General features: G+C 36.3%; 2 protein-coding genes across 7 annotated transcripts in view; both read left to right on the top strand.

The window, feature by feature from the left end:
• The window catches only part of NUP155 (nucleoporin 155), a 39545-nt gene extending 33196 nt beyond the window's left edge, over nucleotides 1-6349 (top strand). The window contains exons 34-39 of the mRNA XM_040540402.1: nucleotides 148-261; nucleotides 750-870; nucleotides 1651-1761; nucleotides 3016-3152; nucleotides 3975-4075; nucleotides 5405-6349. Coding sequence (XP_040396336.1) covers nucleotides 148-261; nucleotides 750-870; nucleotides 1651-1761; nucleotides 3016-3152; nucleotides 3975-4075; nucleotides 5405-5543 — 723 coding nt within the window. The 3' untranslated portion in view covers nucleotides 5544-6349. The remainder of the gene's footprint in view (nucleotides 1-147; nucleotides 262-749; nucleotides 871-1650; nucleotides 1762-3015; nucleotides 3153-3974; nucleotides 4076-5404) is intronic.
• Nucleotides 6350-8715: 2366 nt separating this feature from the next.
• The window catches only part of CPLANE1 (ciliogenesis and planar polarity effector 1), a 64058-nt gene continuing 52592 nt past the window's right edge, over nucleotides 8716-20181 (top strand). For 4 of the 6 annotated variants that reach the window (XR_005815523.1, XM_040542234.1, XM_040542232.1 and 1 more), the window contains exons 1-12: nucleotides 9068-9488; nucleotides 9617-9763; nucleotides 11229-11364; nucleotides 11557-11676; nucleotides 12539-12762; nucleotides 13083-13189; nucleotides 13735-13891; nucleotides 14685-14788; nucleotides 14950-15132; nucleotides 16718-16967; nucleotides 18067-18219; nucleotides 18894-19654. Coding sequence is in view for 5 of the 6 variants with exons in the window: in XM_040542234.1 (XP_040398168.1) it covers nucleotides 9683-9763; nucleotides 11229-11364; nucleotides 11557-11676; nucleotides 12539-12762; nucleotides 13083-13189; nucleotides 13735-13891; nucleotides 14685-14788; nucleotides 14950-15132; nucleotides 16718-16967; nucleotides 18067-18219; nucleotides 18894-19654 (2276 nt within the window). In the remaining variant the exon portion in view is untranslated. Of the gene's footprint in view, nucleotides 9489-9616; nucleotides 9764-11228; nucleotides 11365-11556; nucleotides 11677-12538; nucleotides 12763-13082; nucleotides 13190-13734; nucleotides 13892-14684; nucleotides 14789-14949; nucleotides 15133-16717; nucleotides 16968-18066; nucleotides 18220-18893; nucleotides 19655-20181 lie in introns of all 6 variants that reach the window. The other 2 variants (XM_040542231.1, XM_040542233.1) reach the window with 2 other exon arrangements.

The raw sequence follows: 20181 nt of genomic DNA, 5'->3' as shown, positions 1-20181 counted from the left end.
AAATTTTCAGTATTTTTAAGTTATGCGGTTGATACTCTGGGATGTAAGGCAGTAATGCATCTACATTTAAATAAGGTAATGTTAATACTGAGTGTATTCCTAAGATTTGATTAAATTAATCCAAGCTTGAAATTGTTTTTACCCAAGGTTGCGAGGATTCAGCTTCAAATACAAGAAACATTACAACGGCAATATTCCCATCATTCTTCAGTGCAAGATGCCGTCTCCCAGCTTGATGCTGAGCTGATGGATATAACCAAGGTGGTTACAAATTTCTCTGTATTAAATGTCAATTCATTACATTAGGGGATTAAGGGGGCATGCAGTGCAAAGAATGATCTTACGTTGAGTATGAAAACTGATAGACTGTTTAGCATTCCTGGTCTCAGAGTGTTTATGTCAGCCTAGACTGTCTTTTTCTGTGCTTTGATATTCCTTCAGTCTTCAGTACTTTGATTTCTTCCATGTGTTGATCTTCTTTCTTAAGCTTCTTAGATTTCTTTATTTATTGGAGTGTCACGTTAGCAAATCATCAGCATTAATTACGGCTTCATATAAAAAATGGGAACTATATTTAAGAAGTTAAACTCGATATATTAAATAATCATTTTCATGTAGTATTTGACAACAGCTACTTGTGGTGCACCATTTATAGTCTGATATCTACCCTGTAAAGTAAAGAAAAATTGATTTTTAAAATTTATTCTTCATTCTATTTGAAATGCCAAACCTGGTCATTTTTCTTTCAGCTATATGGAGAATTTGCTGACCCTTTCAAGCTCTCAGAGTGTAAGCTTGCAATTATACACTGTGCAGGTCATTCTGATCCTATCTTGGTGCAAACTCTCTGGCAAGAAATCATTGAGAAAGGTAGGTTTAAATGGACTAAGATTGGTTCAAACCAGAAGTATAGGAAAACAGTATAATTAAAGCTTTTAAGACTGATTATGTGTTGCTACTGGTAACGCTGTTCAGGTGTGGTGCGTCTCCTCTGCAATATTCCGTAACATATTTGATAGATGTAATTGATGAGCAGTTCATTAAAGTTTGTACCTTTGGTTTGTTTGCCTAAAGGAGAAAGTCTACCCTGACAATGACTAAAGAGTCTTAAGGGAGTTCAGTGCTCTTATACCACTGACAGCAGCAGAAGCTTAAGGATTTTCTTCCATTTATAGAGAAGCAGAGTACTGGGCACGTCTCAACAAGTCTAGCCACTCAGTTGTGATAATCTGTCTCAACCTTTATCATGAGTTTGTAATTCACTCTCCTCCTGGTTTTTTTCTTCTGTTTTGTGCTCAAGATTGCCAGTGTGCAAACAACATTGGCAGTGATTTGAGAGAAAACATTTAGTTGTAGTTTGGGTTTTGGTTAGTTTTTGGTGATAGTATTTTACTGCGTTTTTTTGTATGTTTTTCTTTTTAGTAGACTTACTTGCATGGAAGTTCAGGGAAGCAAAAATCTGTGAATATATGTGCATGCTTACCAGAAAGGGCTGAATTTTTCACTTTGATCTGTTGACTTTGTGCTGACATATATAGCATACGATTTTCAAGGTGTTAGTAGTAAATTTAAGTATCTCAGTGTAGTTGTGTGTAAATTTGGAACTTTTTTTCTGAAATTCTTTTTGAAATGATTTCTTTTCTCTTTCAGAGTTGAGTGATAGTGTGTCTCTGAGCCCTGCTGACAGAATGCAAGCACTTAGTCTAAAGATGGTATTGCTTGGAAAAATATATGCTGGCACACCTCGTTACTTTCCTTTAGGCAAGTGGTTTAGCCTGCATAGTGAATAAATACATGCATTACTTGAATGCGTCTCGCATTTCTTTCCAGCATCTTTAAAAAGGTTCTAACCTAAGAAATGTCTGTCTCTCTAAAAATATTATAAAAGGAAAGAAAATTGATAATTTTATCTCCTCCAATGCTTGTGATACTACATAATTGCTGTAGTTTCTTGTGAAAATTTTCAGTATAACTGGACCAACGTATTACTTCAACCACCAGTAGTAATGGAGTTGATCTGGTGGTACCTGGGAGGTGCTTTTCCTTTTTGTCCAAGGAATTAGTAACAAAAGCATTGTTCTTGTAACTTGCTCACTGACTTTGACAAGGAACTTAGGAGAGGAAAGCAGAAGCAGAAATAGAAGCAGAAATAGAATTCATAATTGCCTCAAATCTTGTAAATGTATTATAATTGTGGGTTTACAAAATCATTATGGCTTTTACAGATGCAATTCCTAGAATTTACCTAGGGATTTAGCCAGAATATACAGATCCATCTTGAATGGAAAGTAAATGAAGCCTAGAAGGCAGCAACAGTTGCTTTTGGATAGCTGTGCAAATCACAAAGTAGTTAAGTTTGTATTGAAGTACAAAGTAAAAATACAATTTTGTGTGTAATAAGATTATAGGCAAACACATTTATCTGTTGTCTATTGAAGCATCCACTGCTGCCTGCAGGGGCACATTCAAAAACAGAATTCAGTAGACCTCTGTATCCTTTTGGACCTTCTTTCTGTTTTGGAGATGCTCAAACATTCTGACAACGTGGTATTATGTAAAAATCTGGAAAATGTTTTCTAAAATAACATTGGTACTGTAATAATACTAAAATATTGTTACTGACACTTAACCATGATAAAGATGCTGTAGTGTTGCAGGTAAAGCTAGTTAGTCTAGCAAATGAAATGATACTATGTTTTGTGCTGAAACAAAAGGTAGTGTAATTTTCTTAACAGAGCAGTTCCATAGTAGAACTGTAATAAGGTGTATGAATAATCCCTCTCATGTGTTGCTGATAGCTTAATACCATCTTCGGAGATAGTTACATTTAGCATATCCTTTCCCCTGTGCAACCTGGGAGAAACTGTTGCATCTGCTTCACAAGTGAAAAGTGCCAACAAAGGTGTGGAAGACAAAATCAAACTTAGAGCTAATAAATCACTTTCAAATGACCTTCTTTGCTAAACTGCCATTAACAAGTTGGAATCTAAACATCCCATTTTATTTTTCCTCCAGATTTTTTAGTGCAGTTTCTAGAGCAACAGGTCTGTGCTTTGAACTGGGATGTAGGTTTTGTAACATATACCATGCAAGAAATTGGAGTGCCATTGCCGAGGCTGCTTGAAGTATATGACCAGTTGTTCAAAGCACGGGTAAGGAAAATAGCCACACACGGAACAAAAAGGGGAAAAAAAAAAAAAAAAAAAAAAAGGGTGGGTGGGTGGGAATTTTTTCAACTACTATCAGAATTTTTGGCAGGAAATATAAAGAAATGTAAAGTTGTGATATATCTAAGTATCAACTTTATAGCTTTTTTTTATTCAAAGAGTTTTAGTGCTGTTTTTTTTCTGTTGATTTTATTCACTTGAATTCTAAAGTGTGAGGAAAAATGTTTAGATCTTGTTAACCCTCTTACTTCACCTAAAGCTGATTTTGTATTAAGTAGGATTAGAATTGTTATATTGCAGAAGGAACATCAAATTTTGAATACGTTAATTTTATTTCTTTCCTATTCTTGATTCACATTTGCTATATTACTGTCATCAATATAATCAATGCAACAGGCATAAATAATAGTTAACTTTTGGTTATGCAATCAGCATAAATAATATTTGTAGCTCTGGGGTTGTAGAACAGGTTTTTTGAATTAAAACAAAGAACATCAACTTGGTTCATTTTATCCAGATCCCTCACAGTGTAAGGAATGCAGAACTTCCTAAAATCTGTTACTTTACAGACTTAGGTAAAGGAAAACTGAGTTAATCTCATTTACGCTTTACTACTCAAACCTCGTAATATTACTCAAAATATGGATTGAATATATATAAGATAGAATTCCTACTTCTTTTACATTGTTGTTACAGCTACCAAAGCTGGCAATTTATATATGTCCGTTGATTCTACCACCACCACCACCCTTTTTTTTTTTATTTTCCATTAATATGTATCTTAATATTTTGGAATTTATTTTTTAGGACCCATATTGGAATAGGATGAAAAAGCCTTTACACCTTTTAGAGTGTATTCACGTGTTATTGTCAGGATATGTACAAGATCCAAGCAGAGTACTTCAGAGGTAAGTGGGGCAGCTACATCCTAAGGAAGTATACAATAGAATGTACAAAATATCCTAAAGCAGTGCACTTGAGCTATTCTCAATGTTTTTTTTTGAGGGGGGTGGGAAGGGGTAAAGAATTTAGTGTTTGTTTCCAGGTAGTGATTACTGAGACTCCTAATTTTAAACTAACTAGTAGAAACTTGTAGGGTTCTCCCCATAAACTGCCTCAACAAAGAGTTTTCTTCACTGAAAATCTGGGAGAAAAATGCAGGATTATTTTGTAATTTTTTCAAGAATATATTTAGGAAGTAGTATAGACGAATTTGAGGGAATCTGGAAAAAGTGGGGAAAAGTGAGAATCAAGTCTTTGTTTTGTGAATGAGACAGTGAAATCTTTCATGAAGAAAGGCTAGAAGCACAAAGGTTTCTGAATTGTAGAAAAGAGAAGATAAATATGTATATAAATCTTCACAAATTCTTCTTAAAAGTTCGGTGATTAATCACTTTCTAAGACTAAAACTCAGCTTAATCCAGAACAAGAAATAATTTAGATTTGATATTAGTAAAAAACTGTAGCTAAAAGAATTGTTATATACTTGAAAAAGTTGCCAGTATATTATGGAATCTCTAGTGTTGGTAATTTTTATGAATAGACTGTGAAAACTTCAGTCAGAACTATACTGTCTCAGAAACAAGGAGCAGAACTAGGCAATGTCTTCATGTCTCTTCTAACCATAAATTGCTGTAATTATGTTGGAAAATATACATGCAAATATCCTCTCTTCAAATACATGGTTTACCTCTCTTCCTTTTTTGGTTTTATGGTAAGCCAATTTAAGTATTATAGCTTATTAGAACCTTAAGTGAATATTGTCTAATTTTAGTATCTAAATTAACATTAATTTATGTGGATACTATGTATTAAAATCAAAATAAATTAACGTAGGGATTAAAAATAGTGATTTGCTATTAATGTTTGATATTAAAGTTACTGTATAAATTAATAATATATACATTCGTTTGTATTTATATCTAAGTATTTGAATATTTGTCAAGTAAATAATTCACTTTGTTATTAACTGTATCATGTTTTATCATACGTAATATCAGGTAAATTGTAATGATTCGTTTATTTTCCTATTACACCTCACTCACAAGCATTAGATTTAAAAAATATTTACCTATTTATTAGAAAAAAATACTTTAAAGTAGCTGACATATGTTGCAGATACATTATTGCATTGAAACCTGAGGCTTGCTCACTTTATATTTCAGATAAATTCTAATATATAGAAACATATAAAGGACCTTGCTGTTACTCAATGTTTTATTCTGTTTTCTTTAAAGGCGACGATTCACAAATGTTTGCTTGGATGCTGTTAGTTGCTACCTGGTTGAACTTCAGTCTATGAGCCCGACGCTAACAGTGCAGACTACCATTGGGAATTTTAAATCACTACAGGCTAAATTAGAGCGGCTTCACTGATTAACTAATGTAATAAAAAAAAAAAATCGTTAGCTCAGATAAAATGAACTATAAAATAAAAGTTCAGATGTCTGCACTGAATCTCTGGAAGAACAAATGGAATTAAATTTTAAGAAAGTTGCATCTCCTGCTGCAATTATCGATTGTGTGGTCTGTATTCCTGCTCATCTAAAGGTATCTACAAATTGTAGGATGTAAATGTGACAAATTGAGTTTCTTTTGCTACTACCAGTTTTTTTAATGATAGAATGCTCTTTTTTATACTGTTGAAATAAAGGACATTGTATGGTCTTTCCCTTCAGAATTAAAAATATTTGGTAAATATTTTCCTTTTTCTTAACATAAAGGAATGGAGAAAAATAAGTGTTAGAATCTACTTTATTATCTGTTTCACAAGTATCGAAACAAGACTGTTTTGTGGAAGGCAAGATGATGATAAAAGCACATGTTGTAGGAGTCATACTATAAACATGGTCATATCAGGGATTAGTGATGCAACCATAACTCTAGCTGTGTTGTATTGGCAACTTTCAATAACAATGAGAATTGTTTCATAACTATCACTTTCACTATGACCTATAAGTAGTATGTTTGGAATGAAACTGCAGCAATTAGCAACCTAATATATACTGAAAGTGAAAGAACAGTATTAAAAGCCCCTCAAATTATTCTCCCTATTCCATTTTAATGAATTTGTTGAATTAAAATGAATTAAAATTGAATTAGATGAACTAAAATTAATTAAAAATGAATTTTTAATGAATTTGTTGTATCTGTTACAGTCAAATAAAGAAGTCAAGAAGTGACTTCTACTTTCTATACTTGCACACAAGCCCCACATTCTGTATGTTAATAAAATGAGCAGCAGTTGTGCCTTATCCTGCCTACATGCTTCCCAATGTTTAAAATCTCATCCTATAAATACACGTATGTTTTGTCTCTGTTTTACTGCCATGCACTGTATATAAATGTCCAGTGACATAAACTGTGTATGCCATACACAAGAAAATAGTAGTTTATGCTGGACTTTAGTCTTCCTCTAATTTTTTCATGAAAGTAAGTCGTCAAGGAGTTTGGAGAGATTTTTCAAGGGGAAAAGAAGCAAATATATTTGTACATGCATACACAGTAGGTTAATGTAATTTTTCCAGGAAAATGAGTAGTTGATACACTTACAAGAAGTGTTCAAAAAAAAAAAAAAGATTATGGATTAAGGCATTTATTTTCATGCAAGTTAACTACTTATGACCTGTACTACCCGATCTGATCATTATGCCCTAAAGTTTTGTTTAAAGTGCAGTTGTTAAATTTCTTTCCCTGTCACCTGCCAGGTATGTTCTGGTGGTTTTCTGTCAGAGATTGCACGCAGGAACATACTATGTAAGTTAGAGTAATTCTGGTTTTTTACCTCTTGTTAGATCAAAATAAAGCTGAAATCTTAAAATTGGCTTTTCTGTCAGTGTTGAAATTCACTAGTGAAGTATTCAAATAGAGGAACTACATTCTGTCCTGGGAAAAAGAGGCATCTTTCCATATAAAACAGATGATATAAATGTTAGAAAATATTTTTTATAGGTAGCTATGTTTCACACCAAGCAAATCTTGTATCCTTACCCTGGTCTAGTAATTGTGGTTCTGGTCATATCCCATAAAATTGACATTCAACAACCTCATGAAGTTCAACAAAGGCAAGTCCAGGATCCCATGCCAAGGGAGGAATAACCCCAAGCACCAGTGCAGGCTGGGAGTTTACCAAAAGCTGCTGGAAAGCAGCTCTGAGAAGCAGTGGGGGTGCTGGTGGACAACAAGTTAACCATGAGTCAGCAATGTGCCCTTGTGGCCAAGAAGGCCAATGGTATCTTGGGCTACATTTGGGAGAGTGTTGCCAGCAGGTTGAGGGAGGTAATTTTCCCACTCTACTCAGCCCTTGTGAGGCCACATCCGAGGTATTGTGTCCATTTCTGGGCTCCCCAGTACAAGAGGGACATGGACCTTCCAAAGTCCAGTGAAGGGCTGCTAAGATGATTAGAGGACTGGACCATCCCTTATATGAGGAGAGGTTGAGAGAACTGAGTCTCTTTAGCTTGGAGAAAAGACTGAGGGGAGTTCTCATCAATGCGTGTAAATACCCAAAGGTAGGGTGTGTTCTAGTTAGATTCCAGGGGCTGAAGCTGGTTCAGCCCAGCAAGGATCAGACAAGAGCTCTATCTGTATATAACAAGCAAGCTTTATTATGAGCTATTTATATACATACCGACCCCAGAGTGATGACAAGGGTGACGACAAGCATGGTGCTGTCCCCAGTGATACTTAGCCTGGTCATGATCAGCATCCCGTCAGTGTGGTAGGTGTCAACGTCTTGCGGGTGTCCCCGCCGAGGCAACATTGACCTTGGTTGATGTTCCTGCCCCACCGACGCAGAGCAACTTGCTCTGTTATAGGTTTTGCCCCTACATGCTCCCGAGCCCGGGGCAGCACACAATTAGCGGCCCCAGCCTCAGCAGAGCACTTGGCAGTCCTTGATAGACTGCTGTGATCAAGCAAAGCTGTATGGCCAGCGCGTGCTGTGTGGATGGCGGCATTGTCTCATGCCAGGTGACTTGTGGCCTGGTGCCGTATCGCTGAGCAAGCAATATGTATTATTGCAAGGTCAGAGATTCGCCTTGCTGGTCTTACAACAATGCCTGTTTCATACTAGACCAAACTTAACAGTTTTTAACACTAACACAGGGTGTCAAGGGGACGGGGCCAGAGTCTGCTGGTGCCCAGTGAGAGGATGAGGGGCAACAGGCACAAACTGAAGCACAGGAGGTTCTGGCTGAACATGAGAAAACTTTTTATTTATTGTGAGGGTGACAGAGCACTGGAACAGGTTGCCCAGAGAGGTCGTGGAGTCTCCTTCTCTGGAGATACTGAAAAACCCACCTGGGTGCCATCCTGTGCAACGTGCTCTGGGTGATCCTGCTCTGCAGGGGGGTTGGACTGGATCATCTCCAGAGCCCCTTCCAACCTCACCTATTCTGTGATTCTTGATGAAGATGTGGTGGTTAAGGGATGGTGGAAAGGGACTTGTTCTGAAGTGTTTTAAGGCACAAGAGCCAGGCTGAGCAAGCGGCCGTTTTAAGGCCGCAAATACATTTCCCCAAGGTGACAAAACACAAAGTACAGGGGTTCTAACTCTTTATGTTGTGTTTCACCTAAATTCCCATACTTGATCAGGAGCGTTGGCTTGGCAAAGTGCCACCTTACTGCCGCCTCAAGCCATCACCATATGTGCAACACGACTCCGGGCTCTCCCCCCTGGGGCTGAGGCGTTTGTCAGGTAGCCGCGGCGAGCTTTCTGGAGCCGACGGACATTTCTACGCCATGGAGCCACCGACTGCCCCAGTCAACGGAAGACACGACCGGCCCTCCGCCATGTCGGCTGCCTGGGCGGTGCTGCCCGCTGGGCGGGCTCGGGCTCAGCCCCGCGCTTGCGCCCTGCGCTGTCCCGGCACCGCCTCGGCCGTTGGCGGCGGGTGAGCACGGCTGGCCCGGGGCTGGGGGCGGTTGAGGGTGGGGGGACGCGGCTCTGCACGCGGCGGTGGGCGCTGCATTTTGTCTGCGTCCTGAGGGCTAGGGACAGCTTCAGTGCGCCGCCCCGGGTCCTCCAGGGGTCACCTGGTTGATGGGGTCTGCAGTGTGCCGCCCCCACGGGTCTGGGGCGGCTCCGTGGTGGTTCTGGTGTCTTGCACAGAAAGGAAAACTTCATGGTTTTCCTCGCTATTGGTCTTCTTGTTAGTGCTTTCAGTGAGGTGTTTTGTCTTGTGGCTTCTTTCTCTCGATTCCTTCTGGAGTATGTAACCTGTGGATAGCCAGTGAACCATGTGAGTGAAAATAGCAGTGAATAGCTAGTGAACTGTAGCGTGTGTGTGAGGGAAAACAGCAGTTACTGTGGAGATGCAGGGAAGGATCGGCTCTGTTTGTGTTTAGCTGGAAGCTGCTACAGTCAGGAGTTTGTGTTCTCATTCCTTATCCTTTACCCACCCACAAATAATGAAAACTTTTTTCCTTTTCTTTCAAATTCTCCCTAGGTGTGTGAAAAGGCCATTATTACACACTTATATTTTTAATTATGGTTACCTACTGGTTTTACAAGAATGGAAATTAAGCTAGATGTTCTCATCTCTACATCTATCAAACAAAGAAAACCATGGACTCGCATCTCCTGGATTGGACAGGTAAGTGTAAAGAACACTTATTAAAATAAAATTCTACAAAGAATAGATATATTTTGATTATGGAACACTTTGCATTTCTGTCTACAGGGAGGAGGGTAAATGGGAGTTGATTTGAAAATACCATGCTTAACAGTTCTCGGAAAAAAAAGTCATTCATTTCAATCTTGTTGGCTTGATGCTGGAGCAATTCAAGACAGCTCAAATAAACAATAAAGAGTCAGTTTTTCAAAACATGTGCCCTGTACGAAGTTTGTTGTTTTGATGGTTTTAGTTTTTCATAACTCTTTTTACAGTACATTATTGAAAACTGTGAACAATCCCCTCCTGCGTTTGTTGAAAGATGTGCTTTCTTCAGCCTTGATAAAAGGAGACTATTTTTTTTCTTCTCTTATAATATATAATATATAATTTGAGTTTAATTATGTAACTGTTTAAGGGCCATTCTTTCTACTGAAATAGTGGCAAAAATCTGACTGAATTAGACATTACAACATGAGGTAACAAGTATCTACTCTTGCATTTGTTGGCATGTGGTACAGTTGAGATACTTTGAAGAACTTCTTAGTAATGACTATAAGTCTGATTTAATAGTTTAAAATCTGTGAAACCAAATGCATCATCAGCGTAGGGTGATCCTAGATATGATGTTGTACTGTAAAGCAATTATACAAGCACAAATGCAGGCTGGGTGGAGAAGGAATTGCAAGCAGCTCTTAGGAGGACTTGGGGAGGATAGTTGCTCAGCGTGAGCGGTTAGTATGTGCTTGCTGCCCAGAAATCCAGCCATGTCCTGATCTGCATCAGAAGCCGCATGGCAGCAGGGTGAGGGAGGTGGTTGTCCCCCTCTGCTCTGCTCTCATGAGACCCCACTGGGAGTCCTGCATTCAGCTCTGTGGCCCCCGGCATGAGAAAGATGTGGGGCTTTTAGAGTGAGTCCAGAGGAGGGCTGTGAGGATGGTCAGAGGGCTGGAGCACCTCTCCTGTATAGACAGGCTGATGGTATTGGGGTTGTTCAGCCTGGAGAAGAGAAGGCTCCGGGGAGACCTTACAGCGGCCTTCCAGTACCTAAAGGGGGCCTGCAGGAAAGCTGGGGAGGGAGTCTGTCAGGGAGTGGAGTGACAGGACAAGAGGGAATGGCTTTAAACTAAAAGAGGGTAGATTTAGATTAGACACTAGGAAGAAATTGTTTCCTGTGAGTGTGGTGAAGCCCTGGTACAGGCTGCCCGGAGAAGCTGTGGATGCCCCATCCCTGGCAGTGCTCAAGGCCAGGCTGGATGGGGCTTTGGGCAACCTGGTCTGGTGGGAGGTGTCCCTGCCCTGTAACATATTTTCTTTCTTTCCCATCAGTATTTTTCTCTAAGAGTTTTTAATGTCTGTCTGAATTACTTTGCAGGCTTACATAGAAAATGTCATTTTTAAAAAATCACTAAAAACATGAAATGCTCTTTTTTTTTTATTTTGTCAGGAAAAAGAGGCTGTTTTTCTTCTAGATGATAAACATATAAATGAAATTAACTTGCCATCAGGGAAGACAAAGAAAAAAATCCCTCGGCTGCAGTCACTGTTAAAAAATGTAGCTGTCTTAACAACATCAGGAAATGGTTAAGTATAGTATCTTATGTATTATAAACTCATGCTATTTTATTTATAGTTGTAACAGTTTGAAAAGATACAATACCTAAAATATTTTTCAGTTCACTTTCAACTTTAGAACTGTGGCTAAAAAGCAAGGGAAGTAATTTTAAGTACTTCACATTAAATGCTTCCAAACATTTCTCCCCTAATGAACACAGGTGCTTGGTTGGCAGGAATACTTACAACAGGAGAGCTATTTCTTTGGAATAAAGATCAGGACTGCTTGAAAATCATTCCAGCAATTGAAGAGTCTAGGAAGGTTGTTGCAGCAGCACAAGGTAAATGTTTCCAGTTTGTCTTTTGAAAATGATATAGAGGCAAAATGTTTTTCTTTTTTTTATTGGGTGTTATCGCACAAATAAAAGCTATATTCTTATGTTGGTTTGCATTTGTATAATTTGTTAGCGAAGCTTTGAAAAATGTCCTTTTTATTACGTAAATGAAACATTTTTTTCATTTAGAAATCTGAAAACTGTAATCCATTTTAAAATGCAATATGTATTTTATTTATAATGGTTAGTTACCAACTGTAGAAAATCATTCCTTAGGTTATAAGTATTTTAGAGAAGACATACATTTGAGTTAAACAGTATATGCATCATTTTAAGTTTATTTTCTAGGTGGGGTTTTATGACATGCTAACTGGAGAAAATACTGCGAAGTCATAATTTACAAATCTAGTACTATTTAAGTTGTATATCACTGTAAGTGTCATTTATTGGATATTTTAACTGATACCATGTTACAAAGTAAAGTATTGTACAAGCAATCCATCATTTTGGGGAACATCAATAGTGCATTTAGGAGTTGAAGGTAGTAGATAAGTAGAGTACTTGTGCATGTATTCATAGTTCTCATGAAAAGATGGATTTCAGGAAAGACCATCTCAGGAAGCACCTCTAATGGATGAGTCCTATGGGAAGGATGATTCATAAAATCCATACAAATGGTCATCCCATTTGACATTACTGCTGCCAAAGATCTACTATTAGTGATGAAGCTGGAAATGAAAGACACTTAAGGTGGCAGCTTGGATTTGTTGTGAAAGAGATTAAAATAATTTTCCCGTTCTTTTTATTTTTTTAATCTAAATCCAGCAGAAGAGCAAAAATTATTCTGGCACATTGTTGTTTTTTCTAGAGTGTTTGATGAGATTGTATTTGTATGTGTCCGGAGATGGCAGAAAGGCGCTGTTAACTACTCCTACAGCATGTGTCTTTCTGTGGGAGAGCACAGAACATGAAAATGAACCCTTGTATAAAAGTTCTGGACGTTGGACACAAATTTTGCCTGATGAATCAGTGATGTTACCTTCTACTGAAGAAAAAGAAATTGGAGTGCATGCTGCTTTCATGCAAAATGAGGTAAAAAATGGGACCTGAACTAATCATGTAATTTCCTAAATATATTTGAGCCACAGAAGCTACAGTAAGCAATGTCTGCCTCTTTGTTGTTTGTAAGCTTAATCATTCAGTTTGTAAGAGATTTAATGGCAACATAAGAACAGCCATACTGAATCAGATCAAAGTTCATCTAGCCCTATTTATTCTTGCCTGCCTGAAATTCCTCAAATTTCTGAATGACAACATTATGTTATTATTTGGATAACTACTGAGCTAAATATATGAGTAATCATGTACAACCAGGATTATGACTTTGTTTTGTCTTTTTTTTTTCCCCACAGATACTGGGTGATTGCTGTTTGTGCTCGTTTGTGTTTTACTCTGAAGAGTGTTTGGTACTCACATTTTTGATTCTGCGATGGCATGAATATAGCTTTAAATATGTTAGGTATGTTCAAAGTTATTTGAAGTTGCATTAGCTTAAGAGGAAGGTTTTACTATAAAATACTTTACAAAGGGGTTTCAAAGCTGCATGTGAACATGTATTTATATTGAGGTAAAATTAGCTTATGTAATCTCTTGTGTTTTCTGTCATGTTTTGAATATTCTTACTCTTTTATTTACAACAGTTGATTTCCATTTTCAAACTCTGAATAATCCTGTGTTGGATGACATTATACTGTCTGAGGAGGCTGTTCCTGGCTAGAATGCGAGTGTCTTAATTCTGTGGCATGCATCTCTCTATTTATTTTCATGTTCTGTACATATAGTCAAAATTTTTGTCCCATAAAAATCATTCTCGTCACTGGGACATAAATTTTAAATTCATATAAATACTTCTAATTTGTAAGGTTTCTGAAGAAAACTAGTAGGCTTTTTTATTGTATGTTTCATGTGTCTTTGTCTTGCATGGTTTCTTGTATGATATATAAGTCATTCCATTCAGCATAACTGAATTATCTCTCTTTTTTTGTGGTCTTTTTTGGTATTCAGTTCTTTGCCATACCAGATCCACTGGGTACAGCAGACTTGTTCTCTTGTTAATTTGATTCCTCAGTGTGTATCTGTAAAGTCAAGAGGAGCTTTGCTATCTGCATTTGCAAGAGATGGACTGTTACTTGCAGTAGCTGTTAACCAAAATGATCCAAAGGTATGAATGACAGACAGTATGTCACTGCAGTTAGTAGTTCAGTTTGCATGAAGTCTGTTAACAAGGATTTAATAACACGTTTTAGAACTCATTTTCAGCGTATGTAGGAGCAAGTCCATATTGCTACACGTGATTATATTCATATTGATATCCATAGCTAAGAAATTCTGCCACAAGTTTTTGAATGCTGTTGTTCAGTTGAGAAACCCATGTCATCTCTTCTCTTATCTCTAATCTCCAAGAAATGCAATAATAAAGAAATTAAAGTAAGTTACTGCATCGTGTCTGTAAAGATTATGGATGATTCTCACTCAGGCTTCAGCCTAAAATGTACAGGAGGTTATGACCTCACTTTATAATGTTACTCCTAACAAATCAGAGGCCAAATCCTAACGTAGTTTTTAGTGTTAGTGGTAACAGGGAAATTGACCAGTTTACTTAGTGTACGAGGATGTTTTGATGCTGTCCTTCAAAGCTCCAGTTATTCACCAACATTACTGGAGAAGAATAATTTTACTTTAAGGGTTTTAGATAAAATATTAAAAGGAATATCTAAATATATGTTTGGTATGTAATAATCCTTAACTATTTTTTGAATATAGAAATGGGCATAGAAACTAATAAATACTCCTAACTAGTAAAAAATGTCGAAGTGCAAGTCACTTTCATATGGAGTAATGTTTCCAGGACATCAAATATAATGCATAACACGCTAGTAGAAATTACTTTTACAATATTGACGTTTTGATACAAACATTGACAGTTTATTTACATGTGCTTTTTTTCATTCTAGGCAACTCAGATTTTGTTTTTAAACACCCTGAATTTTGTAACTGTTTCGGGTAGCCTTAAAGGTTGTAGTAGCAGGAGTAGCACCGTCCCATCCAAGTTTATTAGGTCAGTAATTGATGTTTCTGCTGTTGTGTTTTTTGTTTTTGTTGTTCATTGTTATTGTTATTTTGTGGGGGGTGGTTTTGTTTGTGTTTTTTGTTTAAATAAAGTTAACCTAATGTATGATACAGAGCTTTGACAGAAAATATCTTTCCTTCCCAATATAGATCCTACTGGGTCAGTGATATGAGTTGGACTGCTGATAGCCTTTTCTTGGCTTGCATGTTAAAACGTGGGTCTTTGATTTTATTGACTTGTACGGGTGAATTGCTGACCTTGATTACTTCTGGCTGCTCTGTAGAATTTGGACCAGCAGAATTTATTCCGTTTCATCCACTAATAACATACAGGTAAAAGGGTTTGAAAATGTTTATACATCCTTGTCTTATGATTATATCTAATTTTCAAACATACTTTTTTTTTTTTTTTTTTTTTACAAATTTAAGCTTCATCTTTCAAGTTCAGTCTTTTGATTTTCATGTGTCTTTTCAATGTTTCTCATTCATAGTTGTATTTCTTGTAATGGGTTTGTTATAATGAAAATTGGTATTGTGATAGCATAAGTATACATTGTTTGACTTGTTTTTTTAGTGTTTGGATTTAGTAATTAAAAATAGCATGTTTTTACGATGTAGGAAGAAACTAAATTTACACAAATATTAAAATTATACAATTGTTTTAATCCAGTCATATTTCTTTATTCACTGTTTAATTTTACTTATAGAACTTTATCATGTTTCTATTTCAGATCTTGTCAATAACATATCTGTGTGGACAAAAACTAGTCAGATGTTCAATTTTTGGAATACGCCTGCTGTAAATTTTGAAATTTTACTGCTGGGTGTATCAGGGAATAAAAGGATCTCTGTTAATGCTTTTGTAGTGTAAATTGAAAGTTACAAAAAGTAATACACTCTGAATACTTAGAAGAAACAAACCAGAATCTAAACATTACGATATTGAATGTGTGTTACATGTATATATACATATACATGCGTGTGTGTATATATATATGTAACACACATTCAATATGTGTATATTCAATATATATATGTAACTACTACACATATACTACTACATATACTACTACTACACATATATATATATATATATATATCCTACTATTACTACTGGGTGACTAAAGCTGGATAGCGTGTAAATGTAGTGCGTTATACCTTCTTAAGCTGTCTGGTTGAGAAATCATAGTAAAATGTATTAAAATGTATCAGTTAGGGTTATTTATTGAATATCTGCAGCTACTTTGTTTTCAAATAATCTACTCAAGTTTGGACTACTAAGATACAGAAGAAGAACAGTAATTTTACCCAGTATTTCAAAGTATTTTGGGTTTAGCGTTACAGGACATACAGAACAGTTTTCCAGAACTCCGTAAGGATTCATTTTTTGTAAGAGAAGACTTTTGTAAGACCTCTTTTGTTAAAGAAGACTTATTTGTTGATTTAAAATATTTGTGTTGAATGTCTGAGCTGATTCAGAAATATTAAAATTCAGATCTTGAGGGATTTTTTCGGTTTTGTATGTGACTATTAGAAGTTGAATAGGATTTCATGTTCAAATGCTTGTCATAGACTGCAAGACCTAAGTAAGAGAGTGTGATATAGAGATTTAAATTCAAAGTGGGGAAAATGTATAATATTTATTAACAACATAATATGGAAATATTGAAAGCTGTTTTATTTTTCTAAAATTCACAAAATTACAACTGCAGAAAAACAGTGGCATTTTGCAAGCACAAACAGCGTTACGCAAAGTTTGCTTATCTTGAGAAAATTTAGACACTTCCTTAAAACTCTGAATGGGGCCATTGGGATGGTAGTGGAAGTGGTATAAAATGTTCTTAAGTTATTTCTTCTCTATTCTATTCATGATTACCATATGTGATATTTGCATCTTATTTTTTGGTATGTCTTTCAGACAGCACCACTCATTGTGTCAAGACTATAGTCAGACTCTTGGTTCTTCAGCCTCTGAAAGTGACCTTATGAGACAGAGATTCTCTGTTGCTTCACACTCAAGATTACCCTACCTCATTGTCTCTGATGGATACATGATAACAGTGCTAAGACTTCCTAACAATCTTTCACCAGTAGGATTTTTAAGATCCCTTTTGCTTGACTCAACCCAACGGCTGGAAAATGTCCGAAAGAATTTAGTGAACTCTAAGGTAGGGTTATGGATATTTGTGTGCTTTAAGTAAAATAAAACTTCATACATATAAAAATGCACCTTTTCAAACAGAGCACCTCAATTTATTGTGAAATTAATGTAAACCCTTTTGAACTAGGAAGCAGTTTTGAGAATGGCGTTGAACTGAAAAATGCTGAATATATAGTTTTATTTGAAACCTTATTCCTGTGAAGTCTGGGTAGCATTTCAGTAAAATGTAGTAAAGGACATGGACATAGCCTTAACTGTTACTGTATATTCGTTCTGAATCTGTGATAGAATAGGGTGGATTTCTCTATAGAGTTGCTTCAGAGCATTGACTGGTATTGTGCCGCTCTGACCAACTCATCTTTTCAGAATGATGCAGAAATTATTCTGTAAAACCACTGTCTCTCTAGGTAGGTGTTGTTCTAGAGCAGTCAGCAGCAGTCCCAATGGTGCTGTCTGTATTTGTATTAGGCCCTTAACTGATGTTGTTGGCTAAGGCTTGTTAAAAGTTTATGGGTTTATTTTTCTATCACTTCTCAATAGAGCTACGTCTGGGAAAATGGAAACCTTTGAAGGAAAAGGTTTTGCAAGTGTTACCAACCACCTAGCTCCTTAAGAAAATAGGTATTGAGAATTTTTGTGTTTGCCATTGGAATACCACTTGTCTTCAAATGGCTATCGGTTTGTCTTTTTTTTTTTTTTTTTTTTTTTTTTTTGAGAAATGGGATATTCTGGTATTTACGTATAAACCAGGAGAGTGGGCAGGAATTTGAGGCAATATTGTAAGCTGTGTTGCTGTTAAGAATGCAAGAAGGGCCTAAATACTAGCAAACTTGTGGGATCATTTGAGGGATCAAGAAAGCAGGTTCGTTCAGCATGAAGAAATAGAGTTGTTAAATACTGAGCAAATTCAGAGTTCCAAAGCATGGCCAAATGATAGTTTGTTTCTGTGTGAATGTATACTTGCTAACCTGTTCTTCCTTTCTGTCTGGGACTTTAAAGCTGAAGCTTTTTATATAAGAGACCAATTTCCTTGTTTTATTTACCAAGTATCTGGTTTGATTTTGCTAGACACTAATAATGATTTGTGTTGTTATTGTTTCTTTTAGTCTAAAGGGAGACATCTGCATATGCGATCACTGTTGTCGTTAAAAGCTAGCCTTTTAAAACACACTCAAAATCATAACTCCATCAATCCCAACATTCCAAAATTTCTGGAAGAGGACACAATGGAAATGAGTGAGAAAACCATGGACTTACTGGTACTTAATAGCATTTTTCCACTTATAATTATACAATTTATTTACTTTTAAGATATTCTAAATTAAAAGGTATTGCTTCACTATATTAAAAGGTGTATAGCTTCACTATATTAAAAAAAAAAGTATCACACTATAAGGTATATTAATAGAAAATATTATTATCCTAATAATGTAAGTTATTTATCCTCAATTTTAGAGGATTCAAAAGATCTGTATATCTCTTTTGGAAGAACAGCACAGTAACTTTGATCACAGAACAGTCTCCCAATTCCATTTCACGCCTTCGTTTTTTTTGTTTGTTCTTTGTAGTTTTGGAGCTTTTGTTGAGTGGCTTTTGTATTTTACAAATATCTGGCAAATACTCCTCCTCAAACTCTTCACTTAATAAAGGACGGGTGTTTATTTTTTGATTTAGACACTCTTGCAGTCCCTATAGCGTAAGTGATTTTTTTTGTTAGGTAATACAATTTCTATCTGCACAACTATTCCAAATAACTGTATTTAATTTGAGCTCTAGGTGAAACTGCTAATGAAGTAAACATATTAGCAATTAAGTGAGTTACTTAAGAATAAAAGTTCCATTTGTGAAACTCATTAAATGGTGGGTTGCAGACCGAGCTCTGGCAATAGGCTTGAATTAAACTGTTGTCTTTTTTTTTTCTTTCCTGGTTTAGGATTATGAAGAAGAATCAGATGATGAAAAACATTTTCATAATAGCTCTTCCAGCTACGTTAGCCAAAGAATCCCCTCATTTATTGGTAAAGCTGATCAAGGCCACTTAGAATTTGCATCAATGTTTGATACTATTCATGCAAAAGACAATGCTGAAGAGAAAGATAACTTATCAGTGGAACTGCATTCCATACAGAAAAATCTCCTTGCTGCTTGGCAGATAGGTGTTTCAAAAAATATGCAAGAGAAGGATACTTTCCTGAGTTATACAGTAAGCTGCATTACCCATTTTTTCAACATTCTTCAGTTTGTGAAGTGTTCTCTGCTAAATCAGGATGCACTTTTATGCAAGTCCGTGAAGAATACTCACTGGATTCAGTGTGTTTTAAAATATTTTCAACAGTACTTAACTGTCTTGCACTGGCATTCAAGAGCCAGTCTTACTGGGCATGTGGCAAAGCTGACATTGCAAACTTTAAAGCTGATGCTCATTCAGCAACAAGATCTGTTGTTCTCCAAAAACCTTTTTGCATGCTTCTGTCTTTTGAAGATGGTTTCTAACACTCTAAGTAGCATATGCATACCACAGTATGAGAATTTTTTTGCATCTCCTGGTGTTCATAGTGTTGTGGAGCTTGACTCACTTGTTGTACCTATTTTCCTACTTCTTGATGACAGTGCGACTCAGAAATTCAGCTCACTGAAATCTCTGCTTAGAGAGCTTCCTCAAGCAGTAAACTATGATGAAAAAACAGAAAAAAGGTATGAATTAGCTTTGCCTGGAAAAAGTGTGGTAACAGCTATTTTATTTTTCAAATATACAGTAATTGCAACATCCTTTTGTTTCTTTTATAGCTCACTCCATGCAGAAGCATGGTAATCTATTAAAGCATGCAGATGGAGGCTCAAACCTGTAGTTTAATATAGTTCAGTTACACTAACTTAACTAGTAACTTTCAGTTGGTTCAGAGATAAATGGTGGGGTAACAGCTTGCACCAAATTTTACAATTTATGTTGTTTTTACTGCATTATGTCCATTCCCTCCCCTTCCAAGCAGAAGTTCTGAATTCCATGGAGCCAAAAGGTGGCTCATATTCAGTATATCTATAACATGGGTTTAGTCAGCAAACTTTGCGTGTGATTAAATATATATGGTGGCCTGGAGCAAGAAGCAAAACTGCAGTATGTGGAAACATTGAACTATCAGCATTTCTTCTTTGAAGTTGTACACATAGGCTTGAAAGAAACTTTCCTCTTACTACAGTGGAATATATTTCTTCAATAAGCT

Source organism: Cygnus olor, chromosome Z, assembly GCF_009769625.2.
Source record: "Cygnus olor isolate bCygOlo1 chromosome Z, bCygOlo1.pri.v2, whole genome shotgun sequence".
Classification (NCBI taxonomy): Eukaryota; Metazoa; Chordata; class Aves; order Anseriformes; family Anatidae; genus Cygnus; species Cygnus olor.
This window is presented reverse-complemented; position numbering and strand designations above follow the sequence as displayed.